Source organism: Atractosteus spatula, chromosome 7, assembly GCF_055471065.1.
Source record: "Atractosteus spatula isolate fAtrSpa1 chromosome 7, fAtrSpa1.hap1, whole genome shotgun sequence".
Lineage (NCBI taxonomy): Eukaryota > Metazoa > Chordata > Actinopteri > Semionotiformes > Lepisosteidae > Atractosteus > Atractosteus spatula.
Window position 1 is genome coordinate 42,569,600 of NC_142712.1, and position 18,923 is coordinate 42,588,522.

The 18,923-nt window shown below is 47.8% G+C and overlaps 1 protein-coding gene across 1 annotated transcript; it reads right to left on the minus strand.

The window, feature by feature from the left end:
• Positions 1–1,033: 1,033 nt before the first annotated feature.
• Positions 1,034–18,519, minus strand: gnat2 (guanine nucleotide binding protein (G protein), alpha transducing activity polypeptide 2). Its single transcript, XM_088920819.1, has 9 exons — positions 18,377–18,519; positions 10,783–10,825; positions 9,281–9,422; positions 8,643–8,800; positions 7,331–7,459; positions 5,816–5,945; positions 4,343–4,496; positions 3,568–3,776; positions 1,034–2,773 (listed from the first exon to the last, which is right to left on the minus strand). The coding sequence occupies exons 1-8, from the start codon at positions 18,492–18,494 to the stop codon at positions 3,586–3,588; spliced, it is 1,065 nt and encodes a 354-aa protein (XP_088776945.1). The 5' UTR covers positions 18,495–18,519; the 3' UTR covers positions 1,034–2,773; positions 3,568–3,585.
• Between the last annotated feature and the right edge of the window lie 404 nt (positions 18,520–18,923).

An 18,923-nucleotide genomic window follows, 5' to 3' on the forward strand; every position in this document is an offset into this window, starting at 1 on the left:
TTGTTTGTCTCCATTTCTGGTAGTAGTCATTCTTGTGCCTATTACTGATGTACAGTTTTGCGGTTTTAGTTTTACACAAGAAACATTTTTTCTTGCATCCTGAGTTTACATGTGGATTTAAGTGGCATTACTATTTTGTTGTTTGTTGTCATAATGTGGTTGAGAGACTTGAAGCAATTGCTTTCATTGAAACAAGAAGTTGCTTTTCTTGGAAGATGAGGAATTTCTCCAGGCATGTGTAAGGCTTTCTTGATAGCTCCAGGAAGAATGCCCTCCCAGTGAAAGTCATGAGCTCTCAACAGGTGACCCAAAGCCTGCATGTACCCAATGATAAACATGACATGTCCTTTGGAACAGTGTTGGAAATGTGAATAAGATGATCAAACCTACTCTTTACTTAGGTCTTTTACAAGGTGAACAAAGTACTAAGCAGTGTATAGCCTTTGGTTTCCCTTTTGAGTTGGTACTTCCTGTCATTTTTGATACCATATTTGGAATACAAATGCTGAGTGCGATTAATTGAAGCCTTTGTGGTTGGGGGTGCTGTGACCCCCTGAGTTTCTGAACTAAGAGGCAGTTTGTGGATACAGCTGGCCAGATTGTGATGTCATGGCTGTGCTAGAGGGGTATCTTTGCAGTAAATCAGTCTCCTAGTCCATTTCAATAATAACATCTTAGTGTGGGGAGTAAAACAGAAAATGTAGAGCGGAATGCGTTTTCCATGTGTCTTTTCTTTTGGTTTGTGTTTTTTTACTTCACTTTCTAGGTAAGGTTTTGCCAACTTTCCTTTCCTCGTGTGCCTTGTAGGAGCTTGTCCTTGGCCGGAATTGGCACTAACACTGAAGGTGTAGTAATGGGGAAATGAGATTTGTGAGACGATTGGAAAGTGGTGAATTGTTGTATCCTGAAGTCTAGGTTTTGCAATTGATATTGCTGTTCTTGTATTGAGAACATGTTTAATCCTGCCCCTTAAGCTACTGCGAATCATGGAGAAACTGGTGTTTTAATTGCCTGGGAAATGTCAAGAGAACTTAGGTTGTATAATGCTATCATTTCATGACCCAGGTTTTTAAGTGTGTAGGTGGTTTGATCTGACAGCACTGCACATTAATCTGGAACTGGTCACTGTGCTGAAAACGCCCAGAACAGTGCTTTGTTTTCCAGCAGGGTAGTTAAACAGCAGTTCAGGAGTAGGTGATGAGTGGATGTATAAATTACATGCTTACATGCTAATAAATATTTTAATTACAGGATTTGAAGTGAGGGCTGAGATTAAATGTTGCACTTAAGAGCTGAACTGAGGAAACTGACAGGTTGGTAGTTCCAGGGGTGAGCATTGTTGTAATTGGTGCTTATGGACAATCTGACTATAAAATCCAGCAAAAACGTTTCTTAAATGCCCTCTCCTGCAGGCCTGGTTTACATCTAATACAATAAACTCTTAAGTCTAGGTGAGAAATAGTTTGAGTGTGATTGAACTTGATTTTAAATTATGCTCTGAAACAGATTTCACTTGTTTGGACTCTGCAGTAAATTGACGCTTGTCTCTTTTCTGCTGATGAATGGAATTTGAGGTCTGTTTTGGAACCTTCCCATGCTTGTTACTTCCAGAGTGCAGAAAACTTCAGTCAGGTGTTCCTTGATGCACAACTCCTGGTATCTGTTGTACAGTCCTGTGGGAACTGTAAGAGCACGTGATAGCACAATAGCAATATGATTTAAACTTCCCGTCTGTGCTCCTATGCAGGTGTGCTTAAGTGCAACCGAATGTTCTTGTTAACCCTTTTCTCTGCTCTAGCCCGCTGCAGAGATGCTCCTGTCCATAAAGTTCTGTGCATCCCCGGGTGGTAGCTGCATCACTGTTCATGCCAGGAGAGAGGAGCCGTGCCGGTTCTGAGCTTTCTAATGGGAATGCAGATATCTTTTTCTGTTATTTGGGGAGGTGTCCAAAAAAAAGACCTGTGTGCATCTTGAATACTTTATTGTGTGCCACTATGGTTTACAAACCAGATACAGATTTGTACTGGAGTTGGACAAGACCAAATGCTGTTCTAATATTTCACATTTAGAATGTTTTTGTCAAGATTAGTTCTACTTTTTAAAATATTTACAAAATACCTCTCTAGTGTTTGCTTCTGGGTAAATGCATGACTATATTTCATGCTGATGTAAGCTTATTTAAATATATTGTAAAGATGAAAGCAATCCGTTTAGGGGTTCTTTTTAGGTATGGCAAATGAGCTGGATTATCTGTGGTATGACTTTTTTGCATTTAGAAATAGAAGCCAAGACACTAAAGACTAATTAAAAATTCAGCAAAAGATTGTTACTATAAAATGGTATTTCTTTCAACCTCATGTAATATCATGTAATATAGATGTTAGTTTAGGTTTTTAATTGGGTAAAATCAGCTTTGCACATTTTTTAAAACCAACCCAGATATCTTCCATTCTTTAATAAGAATGACCTTGCCCATTTTTTTCAGCTACTGTATGTTCCCTGGAGACTGGAAACATTGTATTTTTTGGGGTTTTGTTATTATTTAAGGGAGTTTGCTGTTCTGCAGAGTGTGGCGTTTCCTTTAGGGCGTTCCCCATGGAGAAATTGTGGTGGCTGGAAGGGGGTCATCTGTAGTTGAATCTGTGCTACGGAAACGGCTGCTCTGCAGTCAGGCTACCGCAGGGCCTGTGCTGTCTGTGTTCCTCACAGTGCGACGCCTTGTAAAGCAAGAGTTGATTGATCAGGTGCAGGAAAAGAGAAGAAAGGGGACTTTCTGCAGAAGAAAAGGGAAAATCATGCAAACCTCTTAATAAAAAACATCTTTTCTCCAAATGAAAACTGTTTTCTAATGGCTCGCCTAAAGCCAGGTTCTTTCAGCAAAAGTTAAGTTAACATTTTTGATGCTAGCACATTTGTTTTTGCAATATTTGTCACAGATGGACAGAATCTTGCACAAGACTCATTCTAAACTTTGAGACTAAAAAACTAAGAAATACATTTATAGAGACAGAACGATACTAGTGGTTTTGTAATGAGAATTTGAAAATAGTAGAAAGAAAATAGTATATAGTATTAGTGGTGAAAGGGGAAGAAAAACGATTTGGCTGTGGAGCCTTCAGGTGTGACAACCGAAGAAGGCCCCACAGCCGAAACGTTTTCTTTTCTTCTCTTTTTAACATAGAATAAACCTTTACTTGTTCCTTTGCAGCCTATGCATGCTGACACAGCTCCATACTTGAATTACATTGTATTAGTGTTCATTCTTGGCAGGTATGACTACGTTATCGGCACCTAGATGGACATGAATTTCAAGTTTATCAAAGACAGGAGTAATATTCTAATCATGTCTTTAACAGAATATTACTGTCCTAAACTGTAAGAGGATATTGTATTTCTATATTAGCCTTAACTAATCACCACCTAAACTACAAAATGTCCAAAGTGTTTTATATGACAGCGTTAGGCTTAATGGATGTGATGAAGAATATTAGTGGGTTTTCAGCACCTAAATTGTTCTAACTGTAGGGTTCCAGACACTGCAGGTTTTTCATGGCTATGAGAAGATACCTGTTTTTATCAGGCTGGTTAGAAGAGACCGCAGTCTTTCAGGTTTTCTTTGATGATGATGTCTGTGACAGCGTCGAACACAAATTTGACGTTCTGCGTGTCCGTGGCACATGTCATGTGTGAGTAGATTTCTTTGACATCTTTTCTCATGTTCAGATCCAGGAACTGGTTCTTGATGTAATTGCCAGCATCCTCAAATGTGTTGGGCCCTGTATGTGGGTTTTTAGGGGTGTTAGCAGACAAACAATGACCGTGTCTTCTTACCAAGTGCTTTCAATATCACCGGTTGGTATTTTTTCAGCCGCACCAAAATTTAAAATTAAGCTCATTGCTTTGTTCGCAAGAGACTCTTTTCCAGTTAGTGGACCAAGTTCTTATGTGTTTGTGTCCTGAACTTTTTCACTCTGTTTACTGATTGCTATGCAATTATTTGCCAAATATCAAACTATGTCCTGGAGATGAAAGCAATTCGTATCAAATATTAGCATCAAGCACATGTAATGGGCGGGGAGTTCTTAATTGAGCTAAACACCTTGATGGGTTAACTGCATTAAGTATATAACTAAGAAAGCTAGAACATAGGTTAAATCAGTTTTGACCCTGTTCTCCTTGTTAAACTACAGACCCTGTACTAAGTATCAGGCTCTCCAATGGGTAGCAGCCTGAGAGACACCCTGAGAAAAAAGCTGCCATCTTGTATTGGGGTTGTGGTTGGTGACCAGCAGGTGCTGAGGGCTGCTGCTGGATGCAGGCCTGTGGCAGGTGGGGAACTGACCATCGTAATCCGGGAAGCAGATGCTCAGGTGCACCTTCTTGACTTTCTCCAGGAAGAGGTCTTTCTTGTTGAGGAAGAGAACGATGGAGGTGGCAGCGAAGAACTTGTGGTTGCAGATGCTGTTGAAGAGGTGGAGGCTCTCATGCATCCGGTTCTGCAGGGGGAACACGGAAGTGATGGTGAGGCAAGATTCCAGTAAGCTAGGGCGCTCACGACTCCTCGTTTAGACAGAAATAAGGGAGCAGGCTCGTATGCAATCACTCCTATTCCCGTTTCCAAGCTTGCAAACAATTCCAGACTTGTTTCATACATTCTGAATGCCGAGGCTGTTGGAAGAAATACCTTAAAGTGGGATGTTTTTTCGACCCAGGTAGTGAGATCAGAAACTGAAACAAAGCTGATCGTTTAGAGGACAGTTGACATCAGTGATCAAGCAGCACAGGCGCCAGGTCCTTGGCCAGACGTGCAATGGACAGTTTTAAAGAGCAGCAGTGGACTCGCCAGCTCCGCAAACAATCACGCACAGGAAGGAGGAGCTGACTTCCTCAGGCCAGCAGAGGCGAGACTTGTGAGACTGGCTGGGCAGAACCAAAAGCAGTGGAATGGTGGGTGTTAAATGATTGTGGGACCCAACAGCCAAGAACCGTTTCCAGAACTGGGTTGACTGGCAGTGTGTTTTGTATTTGAGGTGCATGGATCAGGTTAGGAGAATAGAGGGTTGGGGTTGAAGAAATGTTCGCAAACTAGAGAGCTAAGATCGCCTGCAGAGACAGTCACACCTAAGAGATTATTTAGGAAAAGCCTGACGGAGAAAGAGCAAATGCCTGATCTTTGCAGAAGATAACCCCCACCCCCACCCCCACCCCCGATCCGCCGTGAAAAATTAAAACAATAGCTTTCTTTCATATAGTGAGACCCATGCAAATCAGCTGCTAAACAATGCTGTTTTTTGAGCTCCTACCCCCATGTCATCCTGATAAGGAGACCACAGTTGATAGTGGAGAACAGCAAATTTACCTGCCCACTATGCAGGACCTGCGTATCCTAATTCAGCCTCGTCCAGGCAAATACTCTGGCCTGCATTTCTTCTCGCATCTGCAGGTGTGTTTTGCATATCCCAACTTGACAGGTTCATTTCTGCCCAAGCAACTTTGATAAAATGTTGACTGTGGTGCATTTAAAAACTTAGATCTTGACTTTAGGCTTTAAAGAAAAGGCTCAATTCTTAGAATTGACCATTAAGGGTCTGAATTTCAGATAGCGCAAAACCTCTTTTGCTTCTGTTCTCTGTATCGTATTGAAATGAAACTTTGAATTCTCCCATTAACTACTTTGTGGTGTGTGTGTTTTAAGTAATCAAAATAGAAGAGGGTTGTATAGAGCTGATCTGCCACATGGGCTGTTGGTGTTGCCAGGACATGTTTCCCCAGATCTGTTTGCTGCAGGTGAGTTAGCGCCCAAAGTAAGACTCACCACTTCATCGTCTTCCACCAGAACCATGTCATACGCACTGAGGGCCCCGCAGAAGATGATGCAGGTCACGCCTTCGAAGCAATGGATCCATTTCTTGCGTTCTGACCTTTGACCCCCCACGTCAAACATTCTGCCAAAGGGGAGGAGATGCAGAGACTTGTAACAATGGAACTGGAAGTCAGAGGAGGAATGACCGACTAGCCCTTATGCTTATTACTAATTCACTTGGCTGATACTTTTGTCCAAAATGACTTAATTTGCACCTTTGAATACAAATGCTTGTCTTACTGGAGGGTACATCAGCAGTTTTTCACCTGGGATTTGAACCCACGACCCAGTTTTGATTTCAGAGTCCTGACCACTGAACCACTGCCCACCCCGTGTATCACTATTCTGCCCTGGTGACTGTGGGGTTTACTAGCCTTGTGGTCTTGGATCAAAGTATGTATTCTCAGTGTAATTTGCTGTGCAGTTCCACACCCTTCCAGTAATAGCCCGTGTTCATCCGCAGTGTGACGCCCTGCGTAGTGTTGTGCCCTCCAGCAGCAGCCTGTCTGTATCTGCAGGCCAACGCACCGCGCAGGGCCGTGCCCTCCAGCGGCAGCCCGTCTGTATCTGCAGTGTGACACTGCGCAGGGCCGTGCCCTCCAGCAGCCTGTCTGTATCTGCAGTGTGACGCACGGCGCAGTGCCGTGCCCTCCAGCAGCCTGTCTGTAGCTGCAGTGTGACACTGCGCAGTGCCGTGCCCTCCAGCGGCAGCCTGTCTGTATCTGCAGTGTGACACTGCGCAGGGCCGTGCCCTCCAGCGGCAGCCCGTCTGTATCTGCAGTGTGACGCACGGCGCAGTGCCGTGCCCTCCAGCAGCCTGTCTGTATCTGCAGTGTGACGCACGGCGCAGTGCCGTGCCCTCCAGCGGCAGCCCGTCTGTATCTGCAGTGTGACGCACGGCGCAGTGCCGTGCCCTCCAGCAGCCTGTCTGTATCTGCAGTGTGACGCACGGCGCAGTGCCGTGCCCTCCAGCGGCAGCCTGTCTGTATCTGCAGTGTGACACTGCGCAGGGCCGTGCCCTCCAGCGGCAGCCCGTCTGTATCTGCAGTGTGACACTGCGCAGCGCCGTGCCCTCCAGCGGCAGCCCGTCTGTATCTGCAGTGTGACGCACTGCGCAGTGCCGTGCCCTCCAGCAGCCTGTCTGTATCTGCAGTGTGACACTGCGCAGTGCCGTGCCCTCCAGCGGCAGCCTGTCTGTATCTGCAGTGTGACACTGCGCAGGGCCGTGCCCTCCAGCAGCCTGTCTGTATCTGCAGTGTGACACTGCGCAGTGCCGTGCCCTCCAGCGGCAGCCTGTCTGTATCTGCAGTGTGACACTGCGCAGGGCCGTGCCCTCCAGCAGCCTGTCTGTATCTGCAGTGTGACACTGCGCAGGGCCGTGCCCTCCAGCAGCCTGTCTGTATCTGCAGTGTGACACTGCGCAGTGCCGTGCCCTCCAGTGGCAGCCCGTGAAGGGTCGGAGGTTACCTGAAGTGCACGTCCTTGAAGGAGAACTGCTCCTCGATGATGCCCGTGGTCTTGACTCGTGACCGCAGCACGTCCTGCTCATTGGGCAGGTAGTTGGGGGCCGTGATTCTGTCAAGCTCGTTGAGGTAGCTGCGAGACAGAGGGTGCTTTACAGTCCTCGGCCTGTTTCTTCTGCTACTGCTCTTTCTAGTTGCACTGTGACTTTGTTTTAGGTAATCTAGTATTAACATTGCGTAGCACTCAGGCCACAGTAATAGAAGAAGCCTGCTGCTCCTCCAGAGACAGGGTGAGTGAACAGGAGGCACAACTTTGCATTGAATAGTGGAACTTCTTTCTCATGCATTTCATGTTTAAAATTAGTCAGCATTTTTTTTCGAATGTCTGTCCTCAAATGTCATCTGACCATGACCACTTCCCTCCCTCACTCTCACTGGTGCCCATTTCCTCTTACTGATAAAATCCACAGGAGAATTCAGATACAGCAAAATATACATTTTCTCTGATAAGATGTTTTGAAAGGGTACCGAGCTGTTTTCTTTTTAATTTAGATTGGTAGTTTTTTCCCTAAGAGTACACCCTTGTGAGGCGTGTACAGGTGAGGAGCTGTACCCTTCTCTGTTGTGTGTGTGAGGGGTGTACAGGTGAGGAGCTGTACCCTTCTCTGTTGTGTGTGTGAGGGGTGTACAGGTGAGGAGCTGTACCCTTCTCTGTTGTGTGTGTGAGGGGTGTACAGGTGAGGAGCTGTACCCTTCTCTGTTGTGTGTGTGAGGGGTGTACAGGTGAGGAGCTGTACCCTTCTCTGTTGTGTGTGTGAGGGGTGTACAGGTGAGGAGCTGTACCCTTCTCTGTTGTGTGTGTGAGGGGTGTACAGGTGAGGAGCTGTACCCTTCTCTGTTGTGTGTGTGAGGGGTGTACAGGTGAGGAGCTGTACCCTTCTCTGTTGTGTGTGTGAGGGGTGTACAGGTGAGGAGCTGTACCCTTCTCTGTTGTGTGTGTGAGGGGTGTACAGGTGAGGAGCTGTACCCTTCTCTGTTGTGTGTGTGAGGGGTGTACAGGTGAGGAGCTGTACCCTTCTCTGTTGTGTGTGTGAGGGGTGTACAGGTGAGGAGCTGTACCCTTCTCTGTTGTGTGTGTGAGGGGTGTACAGGTGAGGAGCTGTACCCTTCTCTGTTGTGTGTGTGAGGGGTGTACAGGTGAGGAGCTGTACCCTTCTCTGTTGTGTGTGTGAGGGGTGTACAGGTGAGGAGCTGTACCCTTCCCTGCTGTATGTGTGTGAGGGGTGTACAGGTGAGCTCTCCCTAGCCCTACTCACTAGGCGGCAGAGTCGTTGAGCTGGTACTCGGCTGCCCTCTCGAAGCAGGCCTGCACCCCTGAATCTTTCCACAGCTTCTTGATGACGGTCACCAGCTCTGCTGGCATGGTGCCTTCTTCGATGGAGTCTGCCAGGTTGAAAAGCTTCTGCCCGTCTTCCTGGAGAAGAACAGCGGAGAGCCGTGACTCCCACATTACAGGTTGTCATGGTTACGTAAGCCCTTTTAGTTGTTTTTTTAGTTTTGCCATTTTCACTATGGAAGGGTTTTGTGAGTTGTTTCCTACGTGGCCAAAGTCAGAGAAGTGATTCTGGGCCAAATGTCTAAAACACTTGCAATCTAAACAGCTGGGTCTCTTGTATTTGTGACTAAACTGGGACAAAGGGGTTAGAGCCCACCTTGATTTTTTTGTGTTTGGTAGCACACAAGGCCAACTTTCCTTTGGACAAAGTTAAGGGTTTGTCTGGTTGTGTGCACTTAAATGAACCCGGGGAATGTACGTTGGGCCACCAGCAATGCCACAGGTCCCATGGCAGCACCATGAGGGACGTGGGGAGTGGGTCCCATCCAGAGCTTTTCCTGCGTGTGGGCTGCACTGAGCGGCGGCAGGCTGAGGAACGGGAAGCTGGGCTGTACTAACCGCTTTGCTGGGCTCGCCGTAGTCGATGCCCAGGGTGCTCATGGCTCTGACGATGGCCAGGATGGACTGCAGGATATTGCCGTAGATGATGGCTCTGAACTCCAGACACTCCTGTTCTGAGTAGCCATCTTGATGGATAATCCTGAGAGATTACAAGAGCAAAACAAAAGGTTACAGAACGAGGAGAGCCCAAGCACATTCATCCATCATCCAGGGGTCTGCAACTCTTGGCTTTGTTGGCTGTGCTGATCAGTTTATGCTCGAAACACGCTACTCTGTGGTTCCTGGTTTCAGACATAAATTCTGACACTCTGTAATGTCTGTCAGTGATTTTGGAGAGATGATCTGGAGTCCCGTCAAGGAAGGAGAACAAGTGTGTGCTCTGTCCCATCTCGTGCCCCAGGGCTTGAAGGACTCACTGCAACACTAACCAGGACAAATGGCTTTCTGGTGACAGGGTGGATAAGGGATGAAAAGAAAAAAACAATTTTGAGTCTTCATCTCCACATCTGGGAAGCCAGGGTTTTTTTTCCAGTCCTGGAGAAGGTAATTCACTCTCTGAATCGTCTTGGGATGCATTGTGCCATTTGCTTTCTCAGCGCTGCTTAATGCTGCTCTTTCTTAAATATGCCACCTAGTGGCGCATTAATGTTACTTCAGATTGCTCGGAGCTACAGTATATAAATCTGGCTGGAGTTTCACTAAGTCTTGCTAATTGATTTTAATTTTTTCAGGTTTCCTCTTTTCATTCTCTTTTTTAAGAAAATAAAAAGTGTTTCAAACAAGAGGAAGCTTTAGTTTTCTCTTTAGTTGCTCTTAAAGGGGCTGGGGATTGTTGGAGTGGCTGCCCAGCTGCTGTAATTTTTCAGGGTCTTATCGGAAATGCTCACAGATGCTGTTCCCAGCCACCCCTCCAGCTAATTTCCCCAAAATACCCCCCCCCCCCCCCCATGTGCCCACATCTGTCAGCACTGCTGGCTGTGGGCACTGGCGCTCCTGCCAGTCTGTGTGGGAAGCCTTTTAGGCCCTTTCTATTTTGGTCACAATAAATAAAACCGCGCCAGTGGGAAGAGGAGGGAGAATTCAGCCTTGTGGTCAATTCTGATGCCTATGCTTGCGTTTGAGGAAGCTGGAGTGTCAGACAGGCTTGGCGTGTCACTTCCCTGTGATCAGGAAACATGTTAGACGTTTGTGAAATTGTGATTTTACTGCAAATGCACCAGTGGAAATGTGTCTTCTAGTTGCAAGCAGGCATCATTTATCTGGATGCCTGTGCTCCTGATCCTGCAGATGACAGGGGTCAGGAGGAGCCAGACCCTCTTGGGTGCAACTGAGCTGAGGGGCTTTTGCACATGGACAATCTAGCGTTAAAGCTATATGGGTTTTTTCTGTGTTTAAAGCTTGGCAGTTCTTTCCTCAATGTGGTTGTGCACGCTGGTCATGGGAGCTGTAATGATTCATGAGGCACCGGTGCGAGTCAGGTTCTGAGTGCAAATACTCACTTCATCTGCTTGACGATCGTGCTCTTCCCGGACTCTCCTGCCCCTGCAAGACAAAAAAACCAGCAAAGTCACTTGTCACGCGCTCCCAGACCCACAGGGGAAAGCGAGGCAGAGGAGAAAGCTGGGCCCTGCCCAGTGTGGGAGTGAGCTGGGTGGTTGCCAATGAGAAATGCCCTGTCTGCGGCGCACTCGGGGAACCCCGTAACTTTGCTTGGGGCTGTGGCTCACCCATGAGACGCTGTGACTCCAGCTCGGCTTGATTATAATTATAATCGGCCTTATGATTAGGTGGTGAATGCAGGGACTCTGTATTTGGGCAGGTGGTGAGAAGTTGTCAAGCTTTAGACAACTAAAATAGTCTAGGGCCATACACGTGGCCCTTAATTGACCCTCAAGGACCACAAGACGAACAGAAATGTGTGAAAACACCTTATTTAAAATCAAATGTGCAAGTAATCGGAGACTTTCTTTGAGGGTTAGAAGATGTGTAGCTCTTGAGTCTCGCCATCCCCAAGCGTTTCTCCGAGGTTTGCTAGCAGACACGGTTTTGAGGTTCGCTCACCTTCTGTTGTTGCCCCTCACTCTCTGAAACTGTCCCCATTTCCCCACTTTCTGTGCGAGGCACCCTCTCTCTGCCCTCCAGCCCCCAGGTCTCCTCTTGCCAGCTGATGTGATCGTATTGTTGTGTGGTGAAGCGCATTCCTGATTGTTAACATTAGGGACACCTGACTCCATTAGGTTTCGTTTGCTTCACATAGTAACAAAACCCTTAAAGCCTTTCAGAGGTCTAATTCACGGCTTGGTACCGTCCTGGGACTCCCAGAGCACCAGTATGACAGGATAGTTGTTGCCTTTCTGGACACCCGGAATGTTCCGGTAGAAGACTTGCAAATCGCTGCTGCCGCTAAACTCCTTATCCCCTGGGGAGGAGCGGCTTATCCCGGTTGGCTAATCGGCTGAGCGGTGATGTTGCTGGTGGCCACCAGCCCCAGTGCTGTGCAGCACAGGCTCGCATTGCAGGTTACTGGCCCAGAAATATCCAGAGTCCAGGAAAAATGGCACTTCAGGGTACTGACAGCTGTAAGAGAGGTCCATCCCGAGGAGGTCATTGCATAGTTAAGTTACGTCCATCTGCAATGCTGTTTTGTATGAATGTAAATTGATATGATGTATTGTCACCCTCATGAAGGTTTCTGCTCTCTGGGAGAGAAGCAGTGACCTCTGACCTCAGCACGGAGCATTGTGAAGGCCATGTCCTGTTTTGAATACCAGTGACCTCCGGTTTTAGCTGGGGCACATGGTCAGTGCAGTCACCGTTCCTTCAGTCCTGCAGGACAGGACCTGTAGGTAACTAATAGCTGGAAGAGTGAAGTCCTGATTTTGCAGATTAAAGGAAACAATGCAAACTTCTTATTTTTTCTGCTTTTTGACAGTCTTGGAGATACTGACTCACGAGATCAAATCTTTGCTGGAAAGAGGATGCAACCAGCTCTCAGCCACCTTCCTCTACGTATCCTATTGCTGTTTGTTGTTCGGGCAGAGCGAGGGTTAAATGTTCTGGTGTGATCTTGACTGACTGTGACCCTTAGTCAGTTCTCACTCCTTCTGGACTGGATGCCTTCATCTGAGTGACCTCAGAGTCGCCCCCAAGCTGTATTTATGTAGTCACCCCCTTTTCAAACGAGAACCCCAGGCTGTGAGGGAACACCAGCGCTGTCTGTTCAAGCTTGGTTTTCAACCAAGAAGCTCTCAGTTTCTTAAACTTTTTGCAAAGTCTGCAACTTGGTCCTCCAGCAGGGCATGTTTTGAAGGACTTTTTTTTAGCTTTCACTTGCTGCTCACTTGTGAAGCAGACACGCGAGCTGATGGGATCTGAACGTGCCGCTGTCGATAACGATCGGGATTATTCTGTTCTTAAACCATGAGATTGACGTGCTTCCGTGAGTACACCCCTGAGGAAATTAGTACAGTTTTAATATCTGTGTTTCCTGTGTTAGCCTAGACACCCACGTACAGGATCTGAAAACATATTAAGGAAGACAAGCTCAGTTTTAATGATCCCTCAGCATCCAAATGACCTGAAATGAAGGCTGCTATAGTGCCAGAATGAGCTGCTTTTTATCATCTAGACCGAAAGCACCACCTCTGCGAAGGCACAGAAATAGAGAATAATGATTCCTGTGCTTCACGATGATGCCGGATTGCTTGCTTGCCAACACAGCTGCTAACCTGAGCAATTTTGGAAAAGAGGGAGGCCAGTCCTGAGGCCTCACAACTCCAGGGTCCTTTTAAATTTGAGGGGAAAACGTTATCTGGCTTTGTTCATACAGGGAGCAGAGCTGTCTGTGTTGGGGTGTTACTGGGAAAGTTTCCAATATACTTGAGTCCCAGTAAAGACATCTAACCTTAAGGGTCTGCACTGTTGCTGAATTATTACTAGAGGACAAACTGTAGTCATCTGGCACTGAAAGCTCTGCTCTGAGTCTGACACAAGTGAAGTAAAATCCACTCTGAACCCACTTTTCCTCTTTGGAGGACGATTTTATACACGTATTTTCAGAATAGTTTGTGGAATCTCAGTGCATCTCGCAAGGCCTGTGATAAACAACTGTGAAAATATGGTAAAACACGTCATTAACCCGAAAGGCATGGATGTGGCACAGCCAATGAAAGGAAAGGTTTTGACTAAGTGCTTTGGAGCCTTGTGACTCGATTTTATGCTGTTCAGAAAATGCTCATGGGAAACGCTAGTGGGAAAATGGTGCCCTCTTGTGGCAATTGGTCCGAAGTGAACAACTCTATAGCATTTGTTTTTAATAAGTGGGAGCAGGCTTCCGTTTTGATCTTGGCTCATTCTTTTCCTGGTCTTGAGTCGAGCCTCATGTTCTCTTACGGAGGTCATATTATAGCCTAAGCAGAGCTTGGCAGAAGCCTGCACTGTTTTTTAGAACAACTGCAAACTGGTGTTCTAGAATGTCTCTGATGTATTGGACAGAGGGTTGCGGTAAAGGATGAATGGATCTTCCCTGGATACTCCAGCTTTTGCATGCAGATAGCCTGGAAAGTGTGAAAGCCCCAGCCGGTGTGATTTCCAGGGGCGTTAGTGTCACGTTCTGAGCACTCTTTTCTTCTGCTGTGAAATGAAACAATGTTGCTACGGCCTGTTTTTAAACTGGTGGCTTCCTGCCCTTTGCTGTGGTCCAGAGCTCTTCCACTGCGAGGGGGTGGTTGAACTGCCCTGGGGTGCATCCCAGAGGGAGCAAGGAGGCTGGAGGTTCCTACACCCAGCTCCCATCCTCAGGGCCTCCTTTTATAAAGCCGGGTGAAGCTTGCTGTGTGCTTAAGAGCATGCTGTCAGGATTTCCAGAGTATTTCAATGCCAGGCTCTAAAGTCTGCAGCCTCACCCATTCACCGAAGAAAAGAGATCTGGGTGGCGAAAGGTTCACTGACTGTTTAGTAACCACAGGGCTGCAAATTCGAAAGGGCCTTGTTTAAGACAAATAAGACTTTTTTTTGAGTGTTGTCTTTAATGAACTTGAACTTTATTGCCATATGTAACCAGTACATGTACTGGTACAATGGAAGTCTTACTTACAGAAAGTCTCTCGATTGTTAAAACAAGTGTAAAAACACAAAGTGCAGACAGTGCATCAAGACAATATACAAACAAACAGTAGACAATGTACAAGTAAACAGTTTGAATGTAAACAATGCAGACATGTAAACAATGACTGGAAATGTGCAATAAATAAGAAATCATAATGAGGTAGATGGTATAGGTGTGAGGTCCGAGGGGCATGGCTAAATGTGTTCGCCAATCGCACTTACCATCGCCCGTGGTAAGTGTGGTAATGCACAGTATACGCAGAGCCTGTTTGGAATTTCATAAAATGGGAATTCTTGTCAGTTGTTTGCAAGGAAGATGCAAACAAGACGATCTTGGAACCATGAGTGATGAGAGTGCCGGACACCGGGGTCCTGACCAGCAGGAGGCTGCCCCCAGTCTGTGAAACTGGAGTATTTACTTTAGCACTGTCTTTGGCTGAACTCATGAGTCAATATTTGTTACAATTTAGCTGGCCAGCATGACAAGGTTCATTTTTAGGCTGTGACTCTGTACCCAGCATACACCAAACTGCCAAACCCATCTTACAAACGCCTAAGGGTGAACCGGTGAACTTGGTCCATTATTTTGTGACATTCATTGCTGAATGTTGAGGGCAAGTCTTTATGGCACTTTCTGTTGCATAGATGCGGGCATTTTCTGTCTGTTGCTCAGGTTTTTACCTGGCATAGCATGTAGCAACATGATATTGAGTGAGAGTTGGGAGCACAGGACGCAGTGAGTGATGCAGTCAGGTCCTTCACCTGAGGCACCTAACGAAGGCTCCAGAGCTGAAACATTGTCTTTTTTTCTTTTCCTTCCAGCATGGAATAAACATTTACCTGTTCCTATGAAAGGGGCATGATAACTCCTCTAGTATCTGCTGTATATCTATTGTTCAGTTTCCATTTAGCTGGAAAAACCCTAAAAGGCTTTTGCTTCTCCTGGCTGAATGTGTGAGGAAGAGGAACTTATTTCAGTGCTGCAGAGCCTTCGGACGCTAAGCGGCCCATGATGCATTTCCCTCCCAGCTTTTGGTCATTATTCCCACAGACCTTTGCTGTCCTGTGTTGGGTGAATAGTATTTTGTTATATTACAGAATCTGAAGCTCAGTTCCAGGGGAGGAGTCATGTGTACGAGACGCCCTGCAGGGGTGGGGACTGGGCTGACTTCGGCTCAGGTCAGACCTGCCGGCCTGGGAGCAGTCAGGCGCGGTACCACGTGCACCTGGAGGAGCATCGGATAATCCCGGGTTAAGCCGGAAGGAAGATGATTACCGTGAGTAAACCTGACAGCAAGAGCGGATAATGGGGTTACTGTGAGCCTTGCCGAAAGCCGGCCAAATCCGCCCATCAGATCAGGGAGGGTTTTTCTGACCCTAGAGCAGCAAGCCAGGCTCTCCCCTCTCTCCTCTTTGGTGTCTTCTCTCATTCCTTTTTCTCTTTCCCTCTTCCCTTTCTTTCTCTCTCCTCCAGTCTCACCCCCTGCCTTTCTTCCTCTCTCTCTCTCAATGCTCACATTGGCATTTCTGTGTGTGCAGGGTTTTCCCATTGGCTTTTCCTTCTGGTTTTATTTACTTATTTATTGCTGAGCTTCACTCAAGCGGAACTCCACGTGCTGAAAATAGACCTGTCACAAAGACTTTTCCCCCTTTCAGTCTTTTGGATTGCACAGCGCCTCCTACAGCTCAGCGCTCACCAGCCGGCCCCACTGTGGGCTGTGCTGCTCCCTCGGGCCAAATGGAAGGGAAAACAAAGGACAGTACACTTCAGGACACGAGTCGCAATGTCGAGGCCCCAAACAACCCCCGCCGACAAACCCTGAGCAGCACTGAAACGTGAGCTCTCCAAGCAGCTGCTCTCCACACGCAGAGCGTATTAGGATTAGTGTTCTATTAGCAAATAAAGGCAGAGGTCGTTCAGACTGGTGTGACATGCGAGACACGAGTGCAAATGAAAGAGCTAAAGAGCTGTTTCAAAGTGCCTGTAGCCCAGGCTGCGCTCAGCCAGTGGATAACGGGCTCGGATCAGAACCAGGAACAGGGCAGGCGTGTTCAGCTGGTGGATTGAGAGAGAGCCTGTTTCCCCACTGTAGCTCCAGTGAGTGAATTGAAATTTCTGGCACGCTTTCAAATTTGAATCTTTGTCTCTTTGGTGAAGAATATGTATCCTGTGTGCATAACTGTACCTACAGTAACAACAGGTTTTCATATGTTTTATAATATTTCCAGTAGGGAAATACTCATGTGCTCTGCTAGTCTTTTGCTTCGGGGGGGAAAGCCCAAGGGCTGGGAGGAGGTCAGCTGGGAATGGTGGTATCAGCCGTGTGCTGTCCAGTTAACCAGCGTGGAGCTCGCCGTGCTCCTCCCAGCCCGGTCTGCTGGCACGTGTTGTGGAGTGATAAGACTGCGGGGGTTCAGGCCTTCGTGTCTCTCTTCGTTCCCTTTTTGCTAAGAGAGCCCAATCAGCATGAGTGTTTGAGGAGGGGCAGGCAGGCCTGTGGTCAGGAGCTCCCTGGCGAGAGAGGAATCCGCCTGCTGCCCCAGGCGACTCGCTTGGCTTTTTAGCTCCCCTTCGTACTCAAGGCTGTGAGGAGGAGCAGCACCGAGCTTCATGAGGGGTGTGATGGGGGGGAGGGGGGGCATTTAATCCATTCAGCCAGTAACGTAGTACACTATTCCCAAACCAGTCTGACTTTCCATTTCCGGGAAGGTGGACTTTGGGATATGGTAACCCCTAAAACAGCTGAAAGTAACCGATGAAGCTCTCAGAAGCTGTAACTGTCCCTCACAGCGAGCGCCATAGCCTCACCAGCACCCCGCTCCTCCCCCACGACCTGCCAGCTCAGCCTGTCGCACGTCCTTGCTAGACCTCATCTCCAGCAGGCCTGCTCTTCGGACTCGCTCCATTTCCTACTCCTTCTCAGGATGTGCTCCCAGAGTTTGAACCTCTTTGCAATGAAGGCATGTCTTCATTTCGGGTCTCGCACAATGTTGTCAAAAACCTCTGCAAGCCTGCTGGCTGTTTCCTTGCACCTGAACTTAGCGGTGTGGAAGCCATTTTTATCTGGGTTCCCGTGCCGGTCTGTAGTCCTGCTGTGTCGACATAAATCTATTCCTCAGAGAGCTCTTGTAGAAGAGCAGGAGCCACAGCAAGTGCTGAGTGCGGAGAGGTTGAATATGTGACACAAACTCCTTTCAGCCCAGACTCACCTGACTAAGTGCTTACTAGAGCAAGCTGGTGATAAGTGAGACAGCTGCCTGCAAGCACACAGGCCGAGTCCAAAGCAAGATCCACTAAACACCAGCTCGAACATGTCCCCGGAGATTCTGTCCACGTCCTGTAGACCACACTTCCTGAAGGGTGGGCACTTTCCTAAGTGGGTTTTCCTCACCCCTTTAACTTTGCTAGTGCTTAACACCACGACATGGCCCCCAACTAAAGTTTCTAAGAAGTGCCTGAAACAAAACAACCGTCGACTAACTTGTTCTTGACCAAAAGAGATTAAAAGAGCTTCTCTGTTTATCTGCCTGCATGATGGATTCTCTTAGGTTTGTGTTAATATGTACAGCCTGCCTACTGTAGGAGACACAATTCAAAGCCCCAGAGAGTCAGTCTAGCCTGGCAGTGTTAGACCATGCTGGTGGTTACTGGTTGCCAGTTCTACCAGCTGAGTTCTGTGTAAGCTGCCCATGCTAAGCCTCCTGCTTGCCCAGCTATAACGCACATGTCCGCAATTGGTGGCTAACACTACACGCTGTGCTGTCCTTGCCTGCAGTTCATGTGAAGACCTTCTGTGACTCTTGTACAAACAGACTGTTGCCTTAGCAGCGAAGGGCTGCCTGTGCTGGTGGACCACACTGACCCGGACCCTGGTGGGCTCTTCCTCAACTGTGCCAAGACCGGTCCGACCTAGCCCACGTCAGGGAACAGCAGTTCGACGCTGGGTGAAGGAGCTTTAGGGGTGGTGAGAACCCCAAGTCACTTACCCAGCAGCAGCAGCTTCACAGTCTTGGACTCCTTGTCTGCGTCCTCCTGCAGCTTCTTCTCCAGCTCCTTGGACCTCTTGGCCAGCTCCTTGTCCTCCGCGCTTGCTCCACTCCCCATGTCCAGCTCGTCTCCTCCCTCCTCCAGCTCCAGATCCGAAAGGAAGGAAATCTTGAAGGCAGTGCGCTGCGCCCGGCAGGAGCGACAGGTGGCGAGGTGGTCCTGGGGAGGCTGAGCAGGGAGAGGCGTTCCGACAGCCGGAGCGGGAGAAGCAGGGGGAGACGGAGGACCGCGGAGATCCAGGCAGGCAGGCGGCCGCACGCAGACTACTGAGCTCCTACCCAGAGACCTCTCCTCTCTGCCTGTGCTGCTCTGCTCTCCACCCTAATTCTCCTCACTTAACCCAATTTCTTAGTGGTGGATTGTGGTGGTGTTGGGGAGGGAGGGGGGAGGTTGATCTTCCTGTGCAAACTGGGAAATCCAATTAGCTCGGTCCAAGGACAGAGAAGGGTGAAAAGAGTAGATGTACGTTCACTGAAAGGTTTCCTG